Source organism: Anomalospiza imberbis, chromosome 31 (genome assembly GCF_031753505.1).
Source record: "Anomalospiza imberbis isolate Cuckoo-Finch-1a 21T00152 chromosome 31, ASM3175350v1, whole genome shotgun sequence".
NCBI lineage: Eukaryota > Metazoa > Chordata > Aves > Passeriformes > Viduidae > Anomalospiza > Anomalospiza imberbis.
In genome coordinates this window covers 1,554,819-1,573,696 of record NC_089711.1, presented here as the reverse complement: position 1 = coordinate 1,573,696, position 18,878 = coordinate 1,554,819, and the positions used below count along the sequence as shown (strand labels likewise).

General features: G+C 46.6%; 3 protein-coding genes across 3 annotated transcripts in view; 2 read left to right on the top strand and 1 right to left on the bottom strand.

The window, feature by feature from the left end:
- Window positions 1-18,878, bottom strand: part of LOC137463884 (zinc finger protein 271-like) — a 515,109-nt gene that overhangs the window by 309,361 nt on the left and 186,870 nt on the right. The window lies entirely within an intron of this gene.
- The window catches only part of LOC137463883 (zinc finger protein 850-like), a 490,013-nt gene that overhangs the window by 300,482 nt on the left and 170,653 nt on the right, over window positions 1-18,878 (top strand). The window lies entirely within an intron of this gene.
- On the top strand, window positions 1,184-16,146 carry LOC137463875 (E3 ubiquitin-protein ligase BRE1A-like). Its single transcript, XM_068175259.1, is given in 18 exon segments — window positions 1,184-1,404; window positions 1,528-1,695; window positions 1,813-1,960; window positions 2,137-2,319; window positions 3,547-3,665; window positions 4,493-4,639; window positions 4,821-4,898; window positions 5,214-5,344; window positions 6,569-6,668; window positions 6,724-6,859; window positions 7,478-7,594; window positions 7,785-7,891; window positions 10,560-10,709; window positions 11,665-11,877; window positions 13,767-13,892; window positions 14,773-14,913; window positions 15,238-15,345; window positions 15,970-16,146. Coding segments are annotated over 18 exon segments (2,562 nt in total). The 5' UTR covers window positions 1,184-1,191.

Here is an 18,878-nt window from a genome sequence, read left to right as displayed (position 1 = left end):
GTGAAGATCTGATTGGTTCCATGTTTCATCTCCAGCCGCTCCATTTGCGTTGGAAACCTTTTGAGGATACACTTGTAATTTTGCTCAATAATATTTTAGGGAACTACAGGAAATACTGTTCAGACATGAGAAAAGCCTTTTTTAATGTTGAGGATGATCAAGCACTAGAGGGGCTGCCCAGAGCCATGGCTGAGTTTCTGTGCCTGGAGATGCTCAGGCTGCCTGGTCAGGGCCCTTGGCAGGCCCTGGACTGGACCTGCTTTGGCTGCGCCTGCTTCGTGCAGGAGCACAAGGCAGGTGACCTCCTGCCCTGCCTTGCAGCTCCAGCTGTTCTGTGATTCTCTACTAGTCCAGAGCTTTTCCGACTGGATTGAGTTAGGAATAGGTTCTCTTGAAAAATGTTTGCATCTCTCCTGGTACACAGCACAACTCTTGGAATGGGTCTTTGCAAGCCTTGGCCCCAAGTTGCTTTTCAGTTCTGTAGCTTTTGTGAGCTCTCTAAGTACAGAGCTCCTTTATTTCCAGGGAGTTGCTGCCCTCAGCTTTGACTGGCTTTGTGTGTAGATTTAATAGGAACAGTTTGGTTGTTGTGCAGTGAACCGGTGCCGCATCCACACTGTCTCAGTTTTTTCCAAAGTCTAACCTGGTTCATTTTTGTTAATGCAGAGAAACAGAGAGTGAACCTGGATGAAGATTTTTTTGCAAAGAGGGTGATAAGGTACAGTGCTTCCATTCTAACATTACGGAGCAGTGGATATTTTCCCCATGAACTTTCTGCTTGCAGTGCAGGTCCTGCTGGTGTCTTTTACTGCTAGTGTTGGACCACAACGTGTGAGTCAGCACAGGCTGGCACAAGCTCCCAGTTAGAACACAAGGAATAGATTTATTTCCATTACCTTGCTACTTGTGGGATCCCCAAAGCAACACCTGGGCAGAAGTGCAGTATTAGAGATGTAGGCACCCTTAAACTCGGCCTGTGCCAGAGGATCACTGGCTTGTCAAGGGTTATTCCCAGCTGCAAGGTCACGTGAATGATTTACAGTCCTCCTTACCAGTCTTCCACTTTTAATCCATTCCTCCCAACAAATATTTTTCAAAATCTTTCTGGTTCCATGATCTTCTCTGTTTTGGGCATTTTGTTACCGTGATGGGTCAGCACGTTAAAATCCGCAAATCAAATTGACCGCGTGGATGTGTATTTGTGTTTTTTTAATAGTGTTCTTTAATGTTCAGGGAGAGCTTGGAGAAGGTGGGAATCTGTACACTTCAGCCACCATGTCTGGAATTGGCAATAAACGGACGTCTGGAGAGCCGGGCCCTTCTGCACCTCCAGAGAAGAAGGCAGGGGTTGAAGATTCGGGCACCACTGTGGAGACCATTGAACTTGGTGGCGTTTCTTCAACGGTATGTCTTCCTTGCATACCCCCACTCCACCTTTTGGTTTTTTTCATCTGGAGGCAGAAATGTCTCTGGGGTCAGGTTGAGTCTTTCTGTGACCTGGCCTGTGTGCCATGTTCCTGTGCCCAGGAGGAGCTGGACATCCGGACCCTGCAGACCGAGAACCGGAAGCTCGCGGAGACGCTCGACCAGTGCCAGGCTGTCGAAGATGAGCTGCGGGAGCACATTGAGAAGCTGGAGCGTTGGCAGGCCACCAACGATGCCTCTCTGCTGATCATCAACTGCTACTGGAATCAGGTTGGTAACAGCTTTTGTTACTTCATATACAGTTTTCTTGTCTCCCCTGTACCACTGCAGTCCTTTTGTTCACATCCATTCTTCACCTTGTCTTGCCTTGCCTGTCCCATCATTCAGTTTGATGAAAATATCTGCATCATCCTGAAACGCTTCGACCTGGACCAAGGTCTTGGAGACCTTTTGTCTGAAAGAAAAGCACTGGTGGTGCCAGAACCTGAACCAGACTCTGACAGTAACCAGGAGCGCAAAGATGAGAGGGAACGAGGTGAGGCACCTGTCTGGGGACAGTGGCAAAGGTGGATTTCAGCTATGGACAATGCTGATACCCATTTCTAAAGGCTGACTGAGACTTTTTTTTTTTTTTTTTTTGTGATTGTAAAGGGCAGTGATATGCTACCTTCTAGAACACACTTACTTCTTCTCACCTCTTTATGTTCCCAGGGCAAGGACTGAAGCTGGCATTCTCCTTCCTGGCCACTCTAGCCAGCAGTACCAGTGAGGAGATGGAATCTCAGCTGCAGGAGCGTGTGGAGCCCTCCCGCCGTGCTGTTGCCCAGATGGTGACAATGTACGACAAGCTGCAGGAGAAGGTGGATGTGCTGTCTCACAAGCTGAATAGTGGAGGTATGACCAAAGTGGCAGGTATTCAAGAATGCTTATCTGCCCCCACCTTAGACCTGATCCTGCATTGTGGACATTAAGGTCTAGTCCTTCTCACATGCATGTGTTTTCCAAAATGAATTTGTTTGACTTTCCAAACTCTTGTTATCAAAAGCTCTTCTAAAGGACCATGTGCCAGAAGTGCATTGTAGCTAGCTCTGTATTTGAATGCTGAGGGCTGTGCCCAGAGTGTTGGGCAGCTTGTTTCTGCCAGTACTGTGTTCATGTGCCTGAGAAGTCAGAGAGCAGTTGAACCTTCCTAGCCAGCGGTCCTCAGCCTCCACATGAAATGCTTCATGCTTACAAGTAAAGAAGTGAAATCAGCATTGCAAACTGATGGTGGACTCCTTCTTTGCAGTTTCGTAGAAGGGGTAGGAATAACAAGCTGCTCAGTTTCCACTGAGTCCTGAGCAAAACTGTACCCATCTCACGGTGTGGTGTGCTTAGTGTAGCTGTCAGTTTTGAATGTAGCAGAGTTCTGCAGAAAAAGCCAAATGACCAACTTCTAAAAATTAATGTAGCAGATTCACTTCAGACTCAGATGACTGCTGAAAAAACATCATTAGCTTAAGGTTAGGTTTTGAATCTTTTGAAGGAAGCCTTGTGTGGAATATCAGCTCATGCTTGATGTGCCTTCTGTGTGCTCTGACCAAGTCTGGCATTGGTGTAGGGAAGTGTTGCTGTCCTTGGCTGGCAGTCATGAACTGTAGTAGCTTTGACACTGGTGCCATGTGATCCTGTCCTCAGGTGCTTTAGTTTCACCTGTCACCCTGGTGCTGTTGTTGTCACATGGTGTCATGGTGTGCTGGCCTGGTGTGTCACCCTGGGCCACCTGTTACAGCAGGTTTCTGCATGAATTTGGGCAGCACTGGGGCGTCCCTGGGTTCCAAGGGCATGCTCTGGGTTGCTGGCACAGACACAGCTGAAGCTATCTCTGGTGAGAGGGGATGGCCCCCAGGTCAGAAATGGGCAGCACTGTTAAACTGCAGAGCCTTTTGCTTACGGAGTGCAGGTCAAAGCTCTCTGTGGAGGGAGATCAGGCCCTCAGGAAGCACGCGTGGGAGAGGTAAAGTAAACTGAAGTTAGTTTACTTGAACAGAAATCTCCTTCTCTGTTTTCTTATTTCTCTATTTGCTGTTCAGGAATTAAAATCAGTGTTCATTGATTTCCTTTCCTTTGTGCACCTTTCAGATATTTCACTGATGGAAGAAGGAGTAGTGGAGCTGAATACCTGCCTGTCACATGAGAATGGTCGGCTGCAGGAACTGGCTGATGTTCGTCAGGGGAAGCACAGAGTCATGTCTCAGGAGGTATAAAAAGGAGAGAGAAAGAAATCTGCTTTGGTGCCCTGCTTAGCATCATTTATGGTTCCCATAGATTGGAAAGCAGCTCATTTCCTTGGAGAGGCACAGGAGGAACATGGTTTGAACGTTGTGAAAAAGGTTGTTGTTGTGGAGAGCTGTACATAGATTTTCTATATAAACGAGATTGATTTGCTTGTTACATCACTAAAGGAAAGGATAGAAGCAAGTCAGTGAACTGAATGGATTTAACTTTTAAAGGAAAGGGGAGAGCAGAGGAACTAGGGGCAGATGATGCTGAGGTGGCTGTGTAGATACCTGGAACAGTGGAGATGACATCCCTGCCATTCTCAGTTACTTGGTTTCTCTGTGGTGTTTGGCAGTGTAATGATACCAGTTACAGGATGATCCCAGTTGTTAAAGGATTCACATTATTAGCAGCATTTGTTTGAGAGATTTCAGTTCATTTTAAAATTGTGTTAAAGCTGGTCTTGCCCAGCGTTAGACCTCTGAGCACTTAGGTGCTCGGTAGAGTAGATGGACATAGGGATTGAAAAGATTAAAACCAAAAAAGCCTTTGAAGTAGCTGAGGTGGCTGCCTCTCTATTCTGCCAGATAATGCCAGCTTCCTGCTCTTTCTCTATTTTCTGTTTTGTTTTATTTTTGTTGGTGTCTTGGGATTTGGCCAGTGTAACATTCAGGACAGTTCATGGAATAGTCTGTCACCACAGAAACAGGTGAAAAGCACATGATGAATAAGAGAAATGACTCCTGAGCAGCACCAGGACAAGTTGGCACTATGCAATGTGCTGGCTGAAGCACTCCTCTGATGGCAGTTCTCCAAGCTGCAAGAGAGGGTGGAGACAGCAGAATCCCGAGTGTCTGTCCTGGAGACCATGACTGACGGCCTTCAGTGGGACATTGACAGGATCCACAAGAGGGAGAAGAGGCTCAGCCGCCACCTGGCCGATGTCCTGGAACGAGTAAGCGCTGGCCAGGAAAGCTGGGAAGGGGGATGGTGTTGGATGGGCATGTGACATCCTCTCTGGGACTTTGCTGGGGGAGCTGAGACCCTGCTGTGTACCTTCTTTGGTCTTGGATCTGCTGCATCACTCTTGTTGGTATTTCACTGGGTCTTGAGGAAATCTCTTGCATTTTTTGCAGGTAAATTCCATAGGCTACAAGGTGTATGGAGCTGGGAGCAGCCTCTATGGGGGAATAATCACCATCAATGCCTGCAAGGTGAGGTCAGGAGCTTGGCTGTGGGCAAGGACAAGAATACAGTCAAGGAGAACAAGGGCCACAATTTGAACAGAATTTAGGTACTTATTTTAGATCATTTTTAGATCCTGTGCCACAAAGCTGGGTGACTCTGGGCAAGCCATTTTGTCTGTGTATGAGTTTTCTACTTAAAAAACACCTGGTGGAATTAGACTGGCTTGGTCAAGTGACCTGACTGCTCAGTCTGTAATTGCTGTTACTGCATGAACAGATAGTTCAGTAGCATTCTCAGGAGACACATTAACAGTAGGATTTACAAGCAGTTTATCCCAACAGTTTGAGGAGATGAATGCAGAGCTGGAAGAGAATAAAGAGGTTGCTGGGAATCACCTTAATAAACTGGAGGAACTACGTCAGGATCTTGAGGAAGTAACAACACAGAATGAAAAGCTCAAGGTGAGACATCTGTAGCCGTGTGAGGGTGAAGGTGTTCTGTGGGATGGGCTGCCCTCAGCTTTGCAGTGATGTGTCTGCAGAAAACCTCATCAGCAGTTCTGAGCCTGCTCTTTCGCAGTGTTACACTTTGCTCCAGGTACAACTCAGCGAGTCTGTGCCTCCACTTGCAGCTCAGCGCGTTGGTGACAGCGTGTGGCCGCCGTGGGAAACTGTACTGGTTTCCTGCCCGTTCCCGTTCTGCTCTTTTAGTCCATTTTAACCATGTCTGGTTCAAACTGTTTTCACCTCTTTACAAGTAGTGATCCCTCCTCCACCTTCCCCACGTCCTGTGCAAGTGGAACCAGAGAACAGAAACAATCAGGGAACTTGTGTGGGGAGAGAGGCTCTTGAAAGAGTCATTGAATTTCTGTCTTTCCCACTGTGGGGGATGGCTAGATAGGAAACACCTATGAGTTTGTGATGTTTTAAAGGTGGTAACACAAGAAGCTGTGGCTCTGTGGTAGATAAGTATATCATGGAGAGAATAATCCAAATTTCATCTTAGTGGTCAGTGCCAGTTATACGAAATGTCTGTCTTGATATCCTAAATCCAGAGATCTGATGCTGGGAACTGTCCTGAGGCACCTCTGAATTCTGTTTATCCACATGAGTTTGTTTTGAGAGAAGTGGTCTTTAACTTACAGCTTTTTTTTTCCCCTCCCTAATTAGTTTTAAGCTGAATGCATGTATATATGTGTCTGTTTCACTGCTGCTAGTCACAATCATTTGCAAACTTTTTTTTCTAGTTCAGTTCTCTGGGTTTTTATTCATTTCTCTCTCTGTCAGTCATTATGGTTTACTGGCAGAATGCTAACAAAATGCCTACTTGCATGTGCATTTTATCTGTTCTCTCATACTTTTCTATGTGTCCATCTTTATTGATCTGGGTGATTATGCTTTATTATGTTTTCCAAGGTCACATCTTTGAGAGAAACGATTTCAGGACCCAAGAGTCAAAAACTTCTGTCATGTGGTTGTGCAAGAGAAGCAGCCTAATGCATGCAGAGAGCACAGAGATTTTTTAAAATTGGTACTGAATCCTATCACTTGGACCTACTTCACAGCAATCCTATTCAAGTTCTATTTTTGTCTTTGCTTGTGGCAGCTTGATTCACTGTTCTCCTATCTTGAGAGACAGAAACCAATGGCAAGGGGATAATTTCTCTTTTTGTGGCATTTTCTTGTGTCCCAACCAGGTTGAGCTGCGACGGGCAGCGTTTGCAGCCTCTGCAAACGCTCAGGGAATTGACGTTTCTGGCAATAATCCAGGCTCTTGTGGTACCTGACATTGATGAGGTAAGAGATGCTCCAGGTTCAAAGCACCGAGTTCTGTTTCCTTTTTGTTCCTCAGAGGGATGAGGTCAGCCTTCACAAGAAGCTACGCACTGAGCTGATTCAGCTGGAGGACACCCTGGCACAAGTCCGCAAAGAATATGAGATGCTGAGGACAGAGTTTGAACAGACACTTGCTGCCAATGAGCAAGCAGGTATGGTGTTGTTCTGCTGTGCCTGAAAACAACCACCTATCCACCAATGCTCATTAGGGGCTACAGTGCACAAGAACACTTGGGTTGATTCTTTGTTGCTGTTAAATACTTGTTCAGGTCTCTTCACCTGTTTTATTGGGAGGCCAGCTCCACTTCTTTCTAGATGCTGCATAATAGATCCAATTTGGTAACAATTTGGTTTATGGTAGGATATTTTGAATTATTAAAAATTTCTTGGGGCGGAAGGATTCATTTCCAAGTCTGTAAGGACAATCTAGATAGCAAAGCAGTAATTCTTAAATTTCATCAGAGGAAATAAATTAGTTCTGAAGTGGCATTTAAATCCGATTTCTTTTGTAACATGACGTGTTTCCCTTAGGATCATGGGCATAAAAAGAATGCTAAGTGGGAGCTTAGGACTGTGAATTTGCAAGGATTTGTGGTTGTATATGAAACTGGTATGACATTTTTTCTGCAAGTGTTTTGTGTTGCTCTGTTCCATAGCAGAATGGTGATAATCTTGTTTTATTTGTCATTGTCACTTAGCTTGTTCTCCATCTCCATGCAAGAAGGTTGACAGAAGTGTGGTTTGTTACTGAGGTGTTTCTGTTTTTGCAGGCCCCATTAATCGGGAGATGTGTCACCTCATCAGCAGCCTCCAGAATCACAACCACCAGCTGAAGGGAGAGGTGCTGAGATACAAGCGCAAACTGAGAGAGGCCCAGTCTGACCTGAGCAAGGGAACACAGCAGGAAATGCCAGAAAAGAGGGGAAAGTGCTTAGGAGAGGGGGGAATGCTGTCACTCTTGCCAGTAGTATCAACCTTTCTGATCGGCTGTGCAGGATGCAGTGAAATTTTCTGTGGAGCTCTGCACTCTGCTGCTTCCTTTGACTAAATGAATGCTTTTTCTTTGTGGCTGTGTAGTTGCTCAATGGAAAGGGGGCATGGAAGCATGGATCTGGGAAGACAAGGGAGAAGAGAGTAAGGAAGACTCCTGGCTCATGGCAGCTGAGAAGAAAGCAAAAGCTGAGGTATTCCTAATTTCTCTTCCTCTTTTCTTTTTAATGTGTTACTTAAACTTCTTTTCAGCTACTCTGCAGCAGAACTGTGTTGTTTCTCTCCTCAGAACTGAGGATTGTTTGTCTTCTCAGCTTTGTCACTTGGAGATTGGAATGGTCTGGAGATAAACGGGGACTAGTTGCTGGTGCAGGCACACACACACAACAACCTCTAGGTTCATAAGCACAGACCCATTTGCAGATCCCTTGAGTTCCAGCATGTCCCTCTGTTTGGGACCCCTGTGGTTCCAAGCCCCTTTTGCCTTCTTCACAAGCAGGTCTCACCTATAGGCAGCACTTCCTCTGTGCAGCACACATACGTAGGGTAAAGAGTTAGATTGCACGGCGATACTTCAGAAAATGTGTAATGAAAAGATACAAGAAAATAGGACAGGACAGGCTGTGATGATCATGGGCAAGGCCGAGCCAGACAAATGTGTACTGACTGCCCATATTTTCCATAGGACTGGTTCCTTTTATGCCCTTCTCTGTCTAACCCCAATTTGTTCATCCTTGGTCTCCATTTCCCTGCACATTGCTCCTGGATTTGAGCAGCTCTTGATTCCCACAGCTGTCCCACTTCAGAAGCCATTCCTGCTTTACAGTGTCATCAATTACAAAGTCTAAGCTGGTCTTCCTGGAGGTTGTTCCTGTAGTTTCCTGGAAGCTGTTGTGACTGGAGAGGTTTGCTTCCTCTCTGTGTCTCTGTGCTTGTTTTGTCAGGTTTGTGTCTCTGTATATTTTGGTTTGGGTTTTCTCCTTCTCGCACACTCAGATAACCTTGATGGAATAAACATTTTCACACTCCCATGTGCTCTCATCAGTTAGTGGGACTGTGTCATGGTTTGACACTGGCGCGATGCCAGCGCTTCCATGAAAATATACTTTTTAAAATAATTGCTGTGAGATGTGATCAGGAACAGAGCAGAGCAGGCCCAAACTTAGTAACTAAGGAAAGAACTTTATTAAACTACTACTACTATAAAAACTACAAACACTAAATCCTGGATGAAGACTTTCTAAAACACCCCTCCTCCTCCCACCTAATTCTTAAACAAACTCAACAGTGAGACACCACCCAGGATCCTGATTAAGTTGCCACCCTTCAGATATTCGAATACTCAGTCTTTCAAGGGAGACAGGAGTCTCTCCTGTGCCACAGACCCCCCAGGAAACACAATTGCCACCCTTGTGTTTCCATGCCACACATGGCAACCACTCAGAGAAAATCTGCCATGGTGACACTCTCCTTTCCATGTCACAGTGCTCTCACCACCGTGCATGGACAGACTGCTCACAGGGCTCCTTTAAGGATGCTTTGCCATGGACCAAAAGAGACAACAGTTCAGTTTCTCATTTTGGGACTACAGTCCCCCCCATTTTCCCCTGGGGCTGAGGGTCCAAAAACAGAGGTCTTCTGCTCCTCTTCTTCTTCCTTGAAGATAGAGGGCTTCTCCACACCTTCCCTCTACTCCTCTGCTGGTAATCACTGAAACAGGTCTCCTGGCACACCAACGCACCACCCTAAGTGCAGCTTCTGTTAGGAAAATTTGGTTCAGTCTATGGCTAACAAGAGAAGTCCAGCCACAAGCCATTCCATCATCTCCTTCCGACTCGAAAATTTCTTCTTCCATCATCTCGGATCCCAGACTGTCTCTCTTCTACTTCAAATCAAGAAGGAGCAATATTTTACAAAGCCTTCATTTCTCAGGAAGGGGTTAAAAGCTCAGACTCCCTGGATGGCTGATATCTCTGCCCAGCAGCCGACTCCCAAGGCCAAGGCTGGGCGCCTTCCCCCCCCCCTTCTCCTCCGCGCCGGCAAAGTTACAGGTGCCATCCGGACTCTCTATCTCTTCCCTCTGGGGGGGGGGAATGACAAAGACATCTCCGCTTCTTTCCACCCTTCCGTCCACAGGAGCTGGCTCGGTTCCAGTCCTTCTACCCCTCGGCTCACCTCGACCAGGCCTCATGGCTTCCCCTCCCCCACCCAGCCCCATGGCTGGGCAGGGGAGGTCTGCACAGCACCTTGACCGGAACCAAAGAGAGCGAGCTCTTGGGAGTTCTTGCTTTTAACCCCCTGTGTTCTCAGAGGCGTATCCCTATCTTCAGTGGTCACTTCAGGTGCCAATATCCAAACTTGACCACTGATTGGTTTGACCTAACTTCCTGAAAAAAAAAATCACTTCCATGTCAAACCACGACAGACTGACCAAGTTTCGTTCTCATCACTGCCTCCCTTACCATTTGTCTGCCAAGTTTGTATCTCTGTATGTTTTATTTTACTTCCTCCTTTTCCTATTATTTCCTTCTTGTATGGAAGAAGGTCTTTGACCAGATGCCCTTAAAGGAGCAGATGCTCTCTGAGCACATACCCATACATGTACAATTGCAAGAGACTGATGTTCCTACTCTGATAAAAGATGATGTGATATTTTCAAAGGTGTGGAAGTCAAGATCTTGGGCTTACAGCCCACCTCAATGGTACATCTGCCTGTAATACTCTTGTCAAAACAACCTGGGGTTTTTTGCCGTGCTTTGAAGGCAGTCCTGAGTGTTTCAGAGAATTTTGGAGAAAGCAGGCTCTTAACAATGCTCAGGGCATATCCTTGTGTTTAGTGTCATTTTTGGCTGGTTCTTGTAGCTTGAAGAACTGAGGCAGAGGGTGAAAGAATTGGAAGACAAGGAAAAAAAGGAGAGTAAGTAGGTGGCTGATGAGGATGCCCTCCGCAAGATCCGAGCAGTGGAGGAACAGATTGAATATTTACAGAAGAAACTTGCCATGGCTAAGCAGGTGAGAAATTCCTGATGAGTTCTCTTTTGGCTGGGTCAACTGAATGAGCTGCCTTCAGGTTACGTCCAGGAAGAGAGAAGGAATTTATATCTGTATGGGCCAGAGATGGGAGTTTAGTGCTTGTTTACCAAAGGGGAAGAAAACTGAGCAAGCAAAAGAACCACCAGTAAAATAACCCCCTCCACCCTCAGCTCCAGGATATCGCAGGCAGGCCATGGTGGGAAATTTTAAATAACAATTAAACATTAAATAAACAATTAAACATGTGGCCTCGGTGAAGTGCACAGAGGAGAATTGCCTTTATCAGCCATTAGGGGAAGAGATTACAATTTCTTTTTAAGAATTATTACCTCCTCAGTTCATCTAGTGAATATGTTTGCATGGAAGTGGTACATACCATCTGCTAAAAAAGGCTCAATCCAATGAGAGAGCAGGACCACCTCAGCAGGGTAGAGGCAAGCCAATGAATTGACATGTATGTTTTTGGAATTCAGATTCTTGTTATTGTAGAACAGAACTGCTCTACCTTGTCAATGTTGAAGTGATCAAAGTGAGTTTAAGGAGCTTGGCAGCCTGTTAGTTGGAAGCTGTCCACATGTAGAATTTTTGGACCTGCCACAGGAGCTGGCTCGGTTCCAGTTCTTTAGCTCTTCTGGTTTACTTCGACCAGGCCGCATGGCTTCCCTTCCCCCACCCAGCGCATGGCTGGGCAGGGGAGGTCTGCACTGCACTCTGACTGGAACCAAAGAGAGTGAGCTCTTGGGAGTTGTTGCTTTTAACCCTCTGTGTTCTCAGAGGCGTGCCTGTGCCTTTCAGTGGTCACTCCAGGTGCTAATATCTAAACCTGACCACTGATTGGTTTGACCCAACTTCCTGAAAAAAAAATTCACTTTCATGTCAAACCACGACAGGGGTCCAGGGCACAGTTTGGCCAAAGCCTGTGAGTGTTTTGCAGGAGGAAGAGGCCCTGCTGTCAGAAATGGATGTCACAGGCCAAGCCTCTGAAGACATGCAAGAGCAGGACATCCGCCTGATGCAGCAGCTGCGGGAGAAGGATGATGCCAACTTCAAACTGATGTCAGAACGTATCAAGTCCAACCAGATCCATAAGCTGCTGAAAGAGGGAAAGGAGGAGCTGGCAGACCAAGTTTTGACACTGAAAACACAGGTAATAGGGTAAAGTGAAAGAGGACAAGAGAGCTGGTGGGGAGGTGGAAGTGTGAGTTACCTGTTTTAGGCAGCTGCACACAGCTGAACTGTTTGCTCGCTCCCCCACTGAGGGAAAGGGGAAAGAACCAGAAGGGACAAAGTGCAAAAACAGATGAGATGAAATAAAGGGAGTTTAACAGCTAAAGCAAAGATGTCCATACAAGCCAAACAAGAAATGAATTAATTGGTTACTTCCTGGGGCAGGTAGGAGTTGAGCCATCTCCAGGAAGGCAGGGCTTCATCACGCCTTATTGTTATTTAATAAAGGCTGCAGCTCTGAACATCCTCCCAGTCCTCCTTTCCAGCAGCTGTTATTGCTGAGCACAGCACTGTAGGGTATGTAACACCCCTTGGGCCAGCGGGATCAGTTGTCCTGGCTGTGTGGCATCCCAGCTTCCTGGGCATCCTCAGCCTACCTGCTGGTGGGCAGCATGAGTCACAGAAGGTCTTGGTGCTGTGTAAGTACTGCTCAGCAGCAGCTAAAACAGTGCTGTGTCACTGACAAGGCTTTTGCTTCAAAATGCAAAACATAGCAACATGTGAGCTGCTCTGAAGAGAATTACCTGTCCTCACCAGAATCAGTCCAGGATGGAGTGTTCCTCTCACCAGCCTAGGAATGCATCAGGCTTCAAAGGAGACTGTCTTTGTAAAAAACTGAGACTGCTTTATGAGCCTTAAAATGTCCTGTGGGTGAGGAAAAGTGGTAAATCCTTTTTCTGTTGGAATGGTACTTCTGCCTGTATATTCTACCTGTAGCTATATGTATTGGTAACAAGCAGGCGGAGTTGGAAACCATGGTTCAGCCTGAACTACCTCCTACAAGGGCACAGGCTGGGAGAGGAAATCACTGAGAACACTGGAACAGAGAAGGACTTGTGGATTCTGGTGGATGAGAGGCTGGGCCTGAGCCAGCAGTGCATGCTGGGAGCCCAGAAAGCCAACTGCATCCTGGGCTGCATCCAAAGCAGCGTGGGCAGCAGGCTGAGAGAGGGGATTCTGCCCCTCTGCTCTGCGCTTGCGAGACCCCAGCTGCAGTGCTGCATCCAGCTGCGGGGTCCTCAGCACAAGAAAGACACACGGACCTGTTGGAGGGAGTCCAGAGGAGCCTATAAAGATGATGAGAAGAAATGAGCACCTCTGCTACAAGAACAGGCTGAGAGAGCTGTGCCTGTTCAGCATGGAGAAGAGAAGACTCAGGGGAGCCTTCATTGCAGCCTTCCAGTAGCTGAAGGGGACTTAGAAAAATGAGGGAGAGGAACTTTTTATATGAGCATACATTGACAGGACAAGAGGCAATGGCTTTAAACTGAAAGAGGGCAGGCTTATATTAGATGTTGGGAAGAAATTCTTCACTCAGAGGGTGGTGAGGCACTGCTGGAAGTTGCCCAAAGAAGTTGTGGATGCCCCATCCCTGGAATGTTCAAGGCCAGGCTTGGATGGGGCTTTGAGAAACATGCGCTAGAGGAAGTTATCCCAGGGAGGCTGGGACTAGATGATCTTTAAGGTCCCTTCCAATCCAGGCCATTCTATGACTCTGTATCCTGTCGTCCTTGGAACCACTGTGGAACTGTTCGCTGCCTTGCAGCAAGTCTTTAAGCCGCTGTCCAAAAATTAAGAAATCTTTGTTGCAAATATTTGACTGCTAAGCTTTAAAGTGTTGACCATAGAGATCTGGGTACAGCTCTTTGGATACAGGCACAGCTGTTCAGGGAGAAAAAGGCAAGCTGAATGTGTGCTCCCTGGTGATGGGGAAGCAGGGGTAGTTTTAGCCTGCAGCTCGAATGACAGCTCTGAAGACCCACAGAGCATACATTAATTCCTTCTGTTCCCTCTGTCTCCCTTCCCAAGGTGGATGCCCAGCTGCAGGTTGTACGTAAGCTGGAGGAGAAGGAACACTCACTGCAGAGCAGCATTGGAACGGGAGAGAAGGAGCTGGGTCTGCGAACACAGGCCCTGGAGATGAGCAAACACAAGGTGAGCAATGCCTTCGTTTCCTCTTGGGTTGTGAGGTGGAGCTGCTGCCTTGTGGGAGGCATGGAAGGCTCTGAGCTCTCACTGGGATTAGAGAACCTGGTATTCCCTGCTTTTGGATGAGTATATCAGAAGGCTGAGGAGTCCTGGAGAGAATTATGATTAAAGTACTGGAGACTGATGCTTTCCTTTGATAAGGAGAAGCAGGTCATATGTTTTTCTGAGTAACCTGTGGTGAAGAGAGAGACAGCAGCCAGATGGACTGGGGTCAAAGCTTTTGTAGCAAAGATGGGATAAGCAAAAGGAAATACAGCTGGGGAATGTGAACACTTTCAACAAATGCCTAAGACAAGTAAAGTAGGTGTGTTACCAGTAAAATAAGTCTAAGTTTAGAGCTGATGCTGCCTTTGTTGTTAAGTTTTAGTAGAAATGCAGAAATTACATTAAAACAGGCAGAAAGGAAAGCAGGAATATCCCTGTGAAGAGGAGCTGGGGAGAATTCAGCAGTGACCTGTGTTTAATAGGACAATTTGTGGTATTAAGGGCACTTGGTTATAAAGTCAGAAGAGAACTGGTGAAGAGAGATTGTTAGAAATAGGTATCGTGCAGTTCTGTCCAGTACAGCGATAGAACTGCCTCTGAACACTTTAATAGAGAAGACATGGAAGCTGGAAGGCTGAAAATAGGTTAAGAAGAGAATTGGATGATCATTGGTGTTTTTGTAAGAGATGTGCCTTGCAGTGTGCCAAGGTTTGGCTCTGCCCAAAGGAATCTTGAAGCTAAATGATTAGAACTTGTTGATAATAAGGTAAGAACAAGGGACTAGAGACCACCAGAGCTGTTCTTCTGTGTTTGGTCCTTATATACTGGTTTTCTTTCTCAGGCCATGGATGCAGCCCAGCTTGCAGATGATCTGAAGGCCCAGCTAGAGCTGGCTCAGAAGAAGTTACATGATTTTCAGGAGGAGATTGTGGAAAACAGAGCAACTAGAGAGAAGGAGATGTTCAACCTCAAAAGGGCTGAGGTATATACCCTATGCACAATCCTTCAAGATCTGTCTGCTTTCGTGTCCTTCTCCTTGTACACTGAGCTTGCAGAGGGTTTCAGCTGAACTGCTCTTGGTATCCAGTTTCACTTTGACTTTGGCTTCATCGGGTCTTGGCTCTTTCAGATTTTGTCCCCTGATAACTGGCAATACTTGTGGCATCAGATGATCATGTTGTCTCTTGGATTATAGGGGATGAAACTATGGCTGGCATGACTTAGCCAGGTGCACGTTCTCTTTGGTCCCTGAAGAAGCTGACAGAGAATGTACTGCTCCTTCACTTGCTCTCCTGTTTTTCCACAGGAAGATATTTCTAGGTTGCGCAGGAAGCTGGAGACCACAAAGAAGCCTGACATGGTTCCCAACTGTGATGAGATCCTGATGGAGGAAATCAAGGATTACAAGGGGAGTGTCTGTGTCCGTCAGCTTCCCTTTTTGCTTTAGTCAGAAGGTGTATAGGCACACTTTCAGTGTCTGACATCTCTCGTCTGTACTCTGGCACTGGAGAAACCACCTTGTCCTTCTGAGGAATGGAAGTACCGACATGTTGAGACATCTCTGAGCACAGCAGCTGGGCTGCAGGGCCCCTCACAGCTCTGTGTGTGTGTGTGTGTGTCTGTGTGTCTGTGTGTGTGTGTGTCTGTGTGTGTGTGTCTGTGTGTGTGTGTGTGTGTGTGTCTGTGTGTGTATGTCTGTGTCTGTGTGTGTATGTCTGTGTGTGTGTCTGTGTGTGTGTGTGTGTGTGTGTGTGTCTGTGTGTGTCTGTGTGTGTATGTCTCTGTGTGTCTGTGTGTGTCTGTGTGTGTATGTCTGTGTCTGTGTGTGTATGTCTGTGTGTGTGTCCGTGTGTGTGTGTGTCTGTGTGTGTATGTCTGTGTCTGTGTGTGTATGTCTGTGTGTGTGTCTGTGTGTGTGTGTCTGTGTGTGTGTCTGTGTGTGTATGTCTGTGTGTCTGTGTGTGTCTGTGTGTGTGTGTGTCTGTGTCTGTGTGTGTCTGTGTCTGTGTCTGTGTGTGTGTGTGTGTCTGTGTTGCAGGCCTGCCTGACGTGCCCGTGCTGCAACATGCTCAAGAAAGACGCGGTGCTCACCAGGTGCTTCCACGTCTTCTGCTTCGAGTGTGTGAAGACGCGCTACGACACGCGGCAGCGCAAGTGCCCCAAGTGCAACGCGGCCTTCGGGGCCAACGACTCCCACAGGATCTACATCGGCTGAGGCCCTCTCAGAGCCCCTGCTGGTGCTGAGCCAGCCTCCTTCCCTCCCTCTCAGCTTCTGCTGCCTGAGCTGCAGTGTCTTCTGGGAGGAGCCTTCAGGGTCTCCAAAGAAATACACTCTGGATCTTGCTTCCTTTCTTGGCCCTGTCCCTTGGTCATGCCCTCAGTTTTGGTGTGCTCTTTGTGCCTGAGAGGAAGTTTCCCATCCCTTGCTTTCACACTGCCAAGGCGGGAACGTGCAGCTGAAGTGCTGCCTTGGTGGGATGGAAGCTGAGCTGCAGCAGAGATTAGTGAGAGCTTTATTTGAGGGCTCTGCTTTGGATGCTAATTAAGTCCCATCAAGGAATGGCACTGCTCCTGGGAGGGAAGTGTTTCCCAATTAACAGGCCCAATAGAGACCAAGGAAATTAATCTGTAGACTCAGTGGAGCAATTCCTTAGGTACCTGTGCACCTTCCTGAGTCAGGGCAAGAACCCTCGAGGGCTGGTGCACTAGGAAACCCTACCCCAAACAAACACGTCTGAATATCCACCAGAGGAGAAAGGAGAGATCTTGGAGACCCTTAGAAAGCAGCATTCCACTGACAAGCCCTGGTTGATGTGCTCACCTTCCCCTAGGCTGAAGTATTGCTGCCATTGTCCTTCTCAGAAAAGGGCTTTTAGTGGTTCCTTTGCTGCAGCTTTACCACAAAGATTGACCTGGTTATGTACAAATTCTTCTTAAAGCTGTTCTTTGGTTTATTTTTCTGGTTCTCCTGCCTCGGTACTGTCTGCTCTCCCATCCTTTGTCCAGTTCTTGGAAACATTTCTCACAAGCTTTAAACTTCTACAGTAGAGACACTTGATCTCTTCCTTCCTCTCCTTTCAAGATATGCTCAGCTAGAACAACTTTTGTCCCTTTGGCTCTATCCCCAGTAGCTTATTCCTGACACAACAGGAGGGCCAGGATGCTGCATTATTTCTGCAGCCATTTTGTCATGGCTGCTGGGAATTTTGGCAGGGATGTGGTGTGGCTTAGAGTCTCGGTGCTCCCTGTGCTTGGAGCATTTGAAGCCTGTTCCTAAAATCAAAACGGGAACTTGTTGATTTGTGACATTTCTTCCTGGGATGTAGTGTTTAAGTAAACTTAATTTGCCTGGAAGGTGCACCTCTCAGAGGTTTGTCTCATGGGTGTCCCTTCCCTGAAGCATGGAATCTCCTGCCTTCCTCCATCCCCTCCCTGCAGGAAATACCAGATACAAAGTAAAAGGAGTTCATCACAGGCTCTTACACTATTCATTATCTTGGGGAAAACATTCAGAATATATGAGTAAAGCCTTGTAAATGATGAGGAATCCTGAGAAGTGAGAAGGAGCACTGCATCCTGCCTTTCCAAGGGGAACCTGGGCTGCTGAGAGTTCCTGCCATCGTGTAAGAGCTGTTAGAAGGAATGAGAGTAGAACCCGCTCCCCTTTCCCTGGAAATTGCTCCCGGGGTTACAGGTTCTGGCAGCAAGTTGGCTAAGGAATGATGTGGTAATGCTGCTGGTAGATTTTGGGGTACAGATGCTTCTTCATGGCACCAGGACCTGGCTCATGAATAAACTGTCTGCATCTTCAAACCCCTTGGCTAGAGCAGCAGGAGTTCCTTTTACAGCTGTGAACAGCAGCCTGAACTTTGCAGCCCCAGCAGAGCTGCAAAGCCCCTCTGTCCGTCCCCAGTCACTCTTGTATCACCTTTCTACTGAAATGAGCTTTGTGTGAACTCTGCCCAGGTTGGCATCCCTCTGCTCCGGGCAGGAAATGGATACTTCAAACAATTTGTATTAGCTCCACGGAGGAGTTTGGGAAACTCCTGTTCTCCCTTAGCAAGAAAAAAGTCTTGGTTTTGTTTTAAAACAAAAGCTTATTTCAAGCTCATTTTGGAAGTGACTTAGTTTCTCTCGGTGGACATCATTTTAACACTTAGAAACAATGAAAATTTTGGGTTTGTTCTAAAGTAACAGCTTATTTCAAGCTCATTTCTGAAATAACCGAGTTTCTCTGTGCTTTTAATTAAACCACCGAGAAACAGAATGTATGGAAATAATTAACATTTATCAGGTTTAGTAAGTATTGGGGTAAAAAAAGTAAAGGGGTGACAGTATTCTTTATGAAAACATTCTCTAAATTCAGTGTCTTAGACAAGAAAGAAAAAACCTCTTCTCCAGTCTCCCGTGCACCTGCTGTCACAGCAGATCCTCCCCTCTGCCACAGTCTGCAGGCACTGATGTGCCTGTGCCACTCCCCTTCCCACAGAAACCCACAGCAATCTCTTGTTCCCAGGGGATCAGGCTGGAGCAGTGGCTGAAGGAGAAAATAGCATGTCTTTGTTGGGCAGCAGTAAGTTGAGTCTTTTGGGAAAAGGTACAGTTTGCGATGCACTAATTCAGAGCAATCCGTATTTTGCATTTGACATGGGAGAAACTCCTCAGACAGCCACCAGAAATAATACTTGCTTAATAGTAGTTATTAGGTGGTTGACAGTTTTCCATTTCGATTTTTGCTTTTAGATGAGGTCTGTTTTGTTGAAGGATTTGGTGTTTGGAGCTTTGAAGCAAAACATTTTTGTTTAAGATATGATTAACATTTTAATTTTTTTTTATAATATGTTTCTGGGCTCGTGTGTAGAGATAAGAACATAAAAGCCTTGACAAAAATACTTACAAAATTGGCCTGAAATACTTCTTTCCTAGTGTTTTGATGATAGGAGCAAT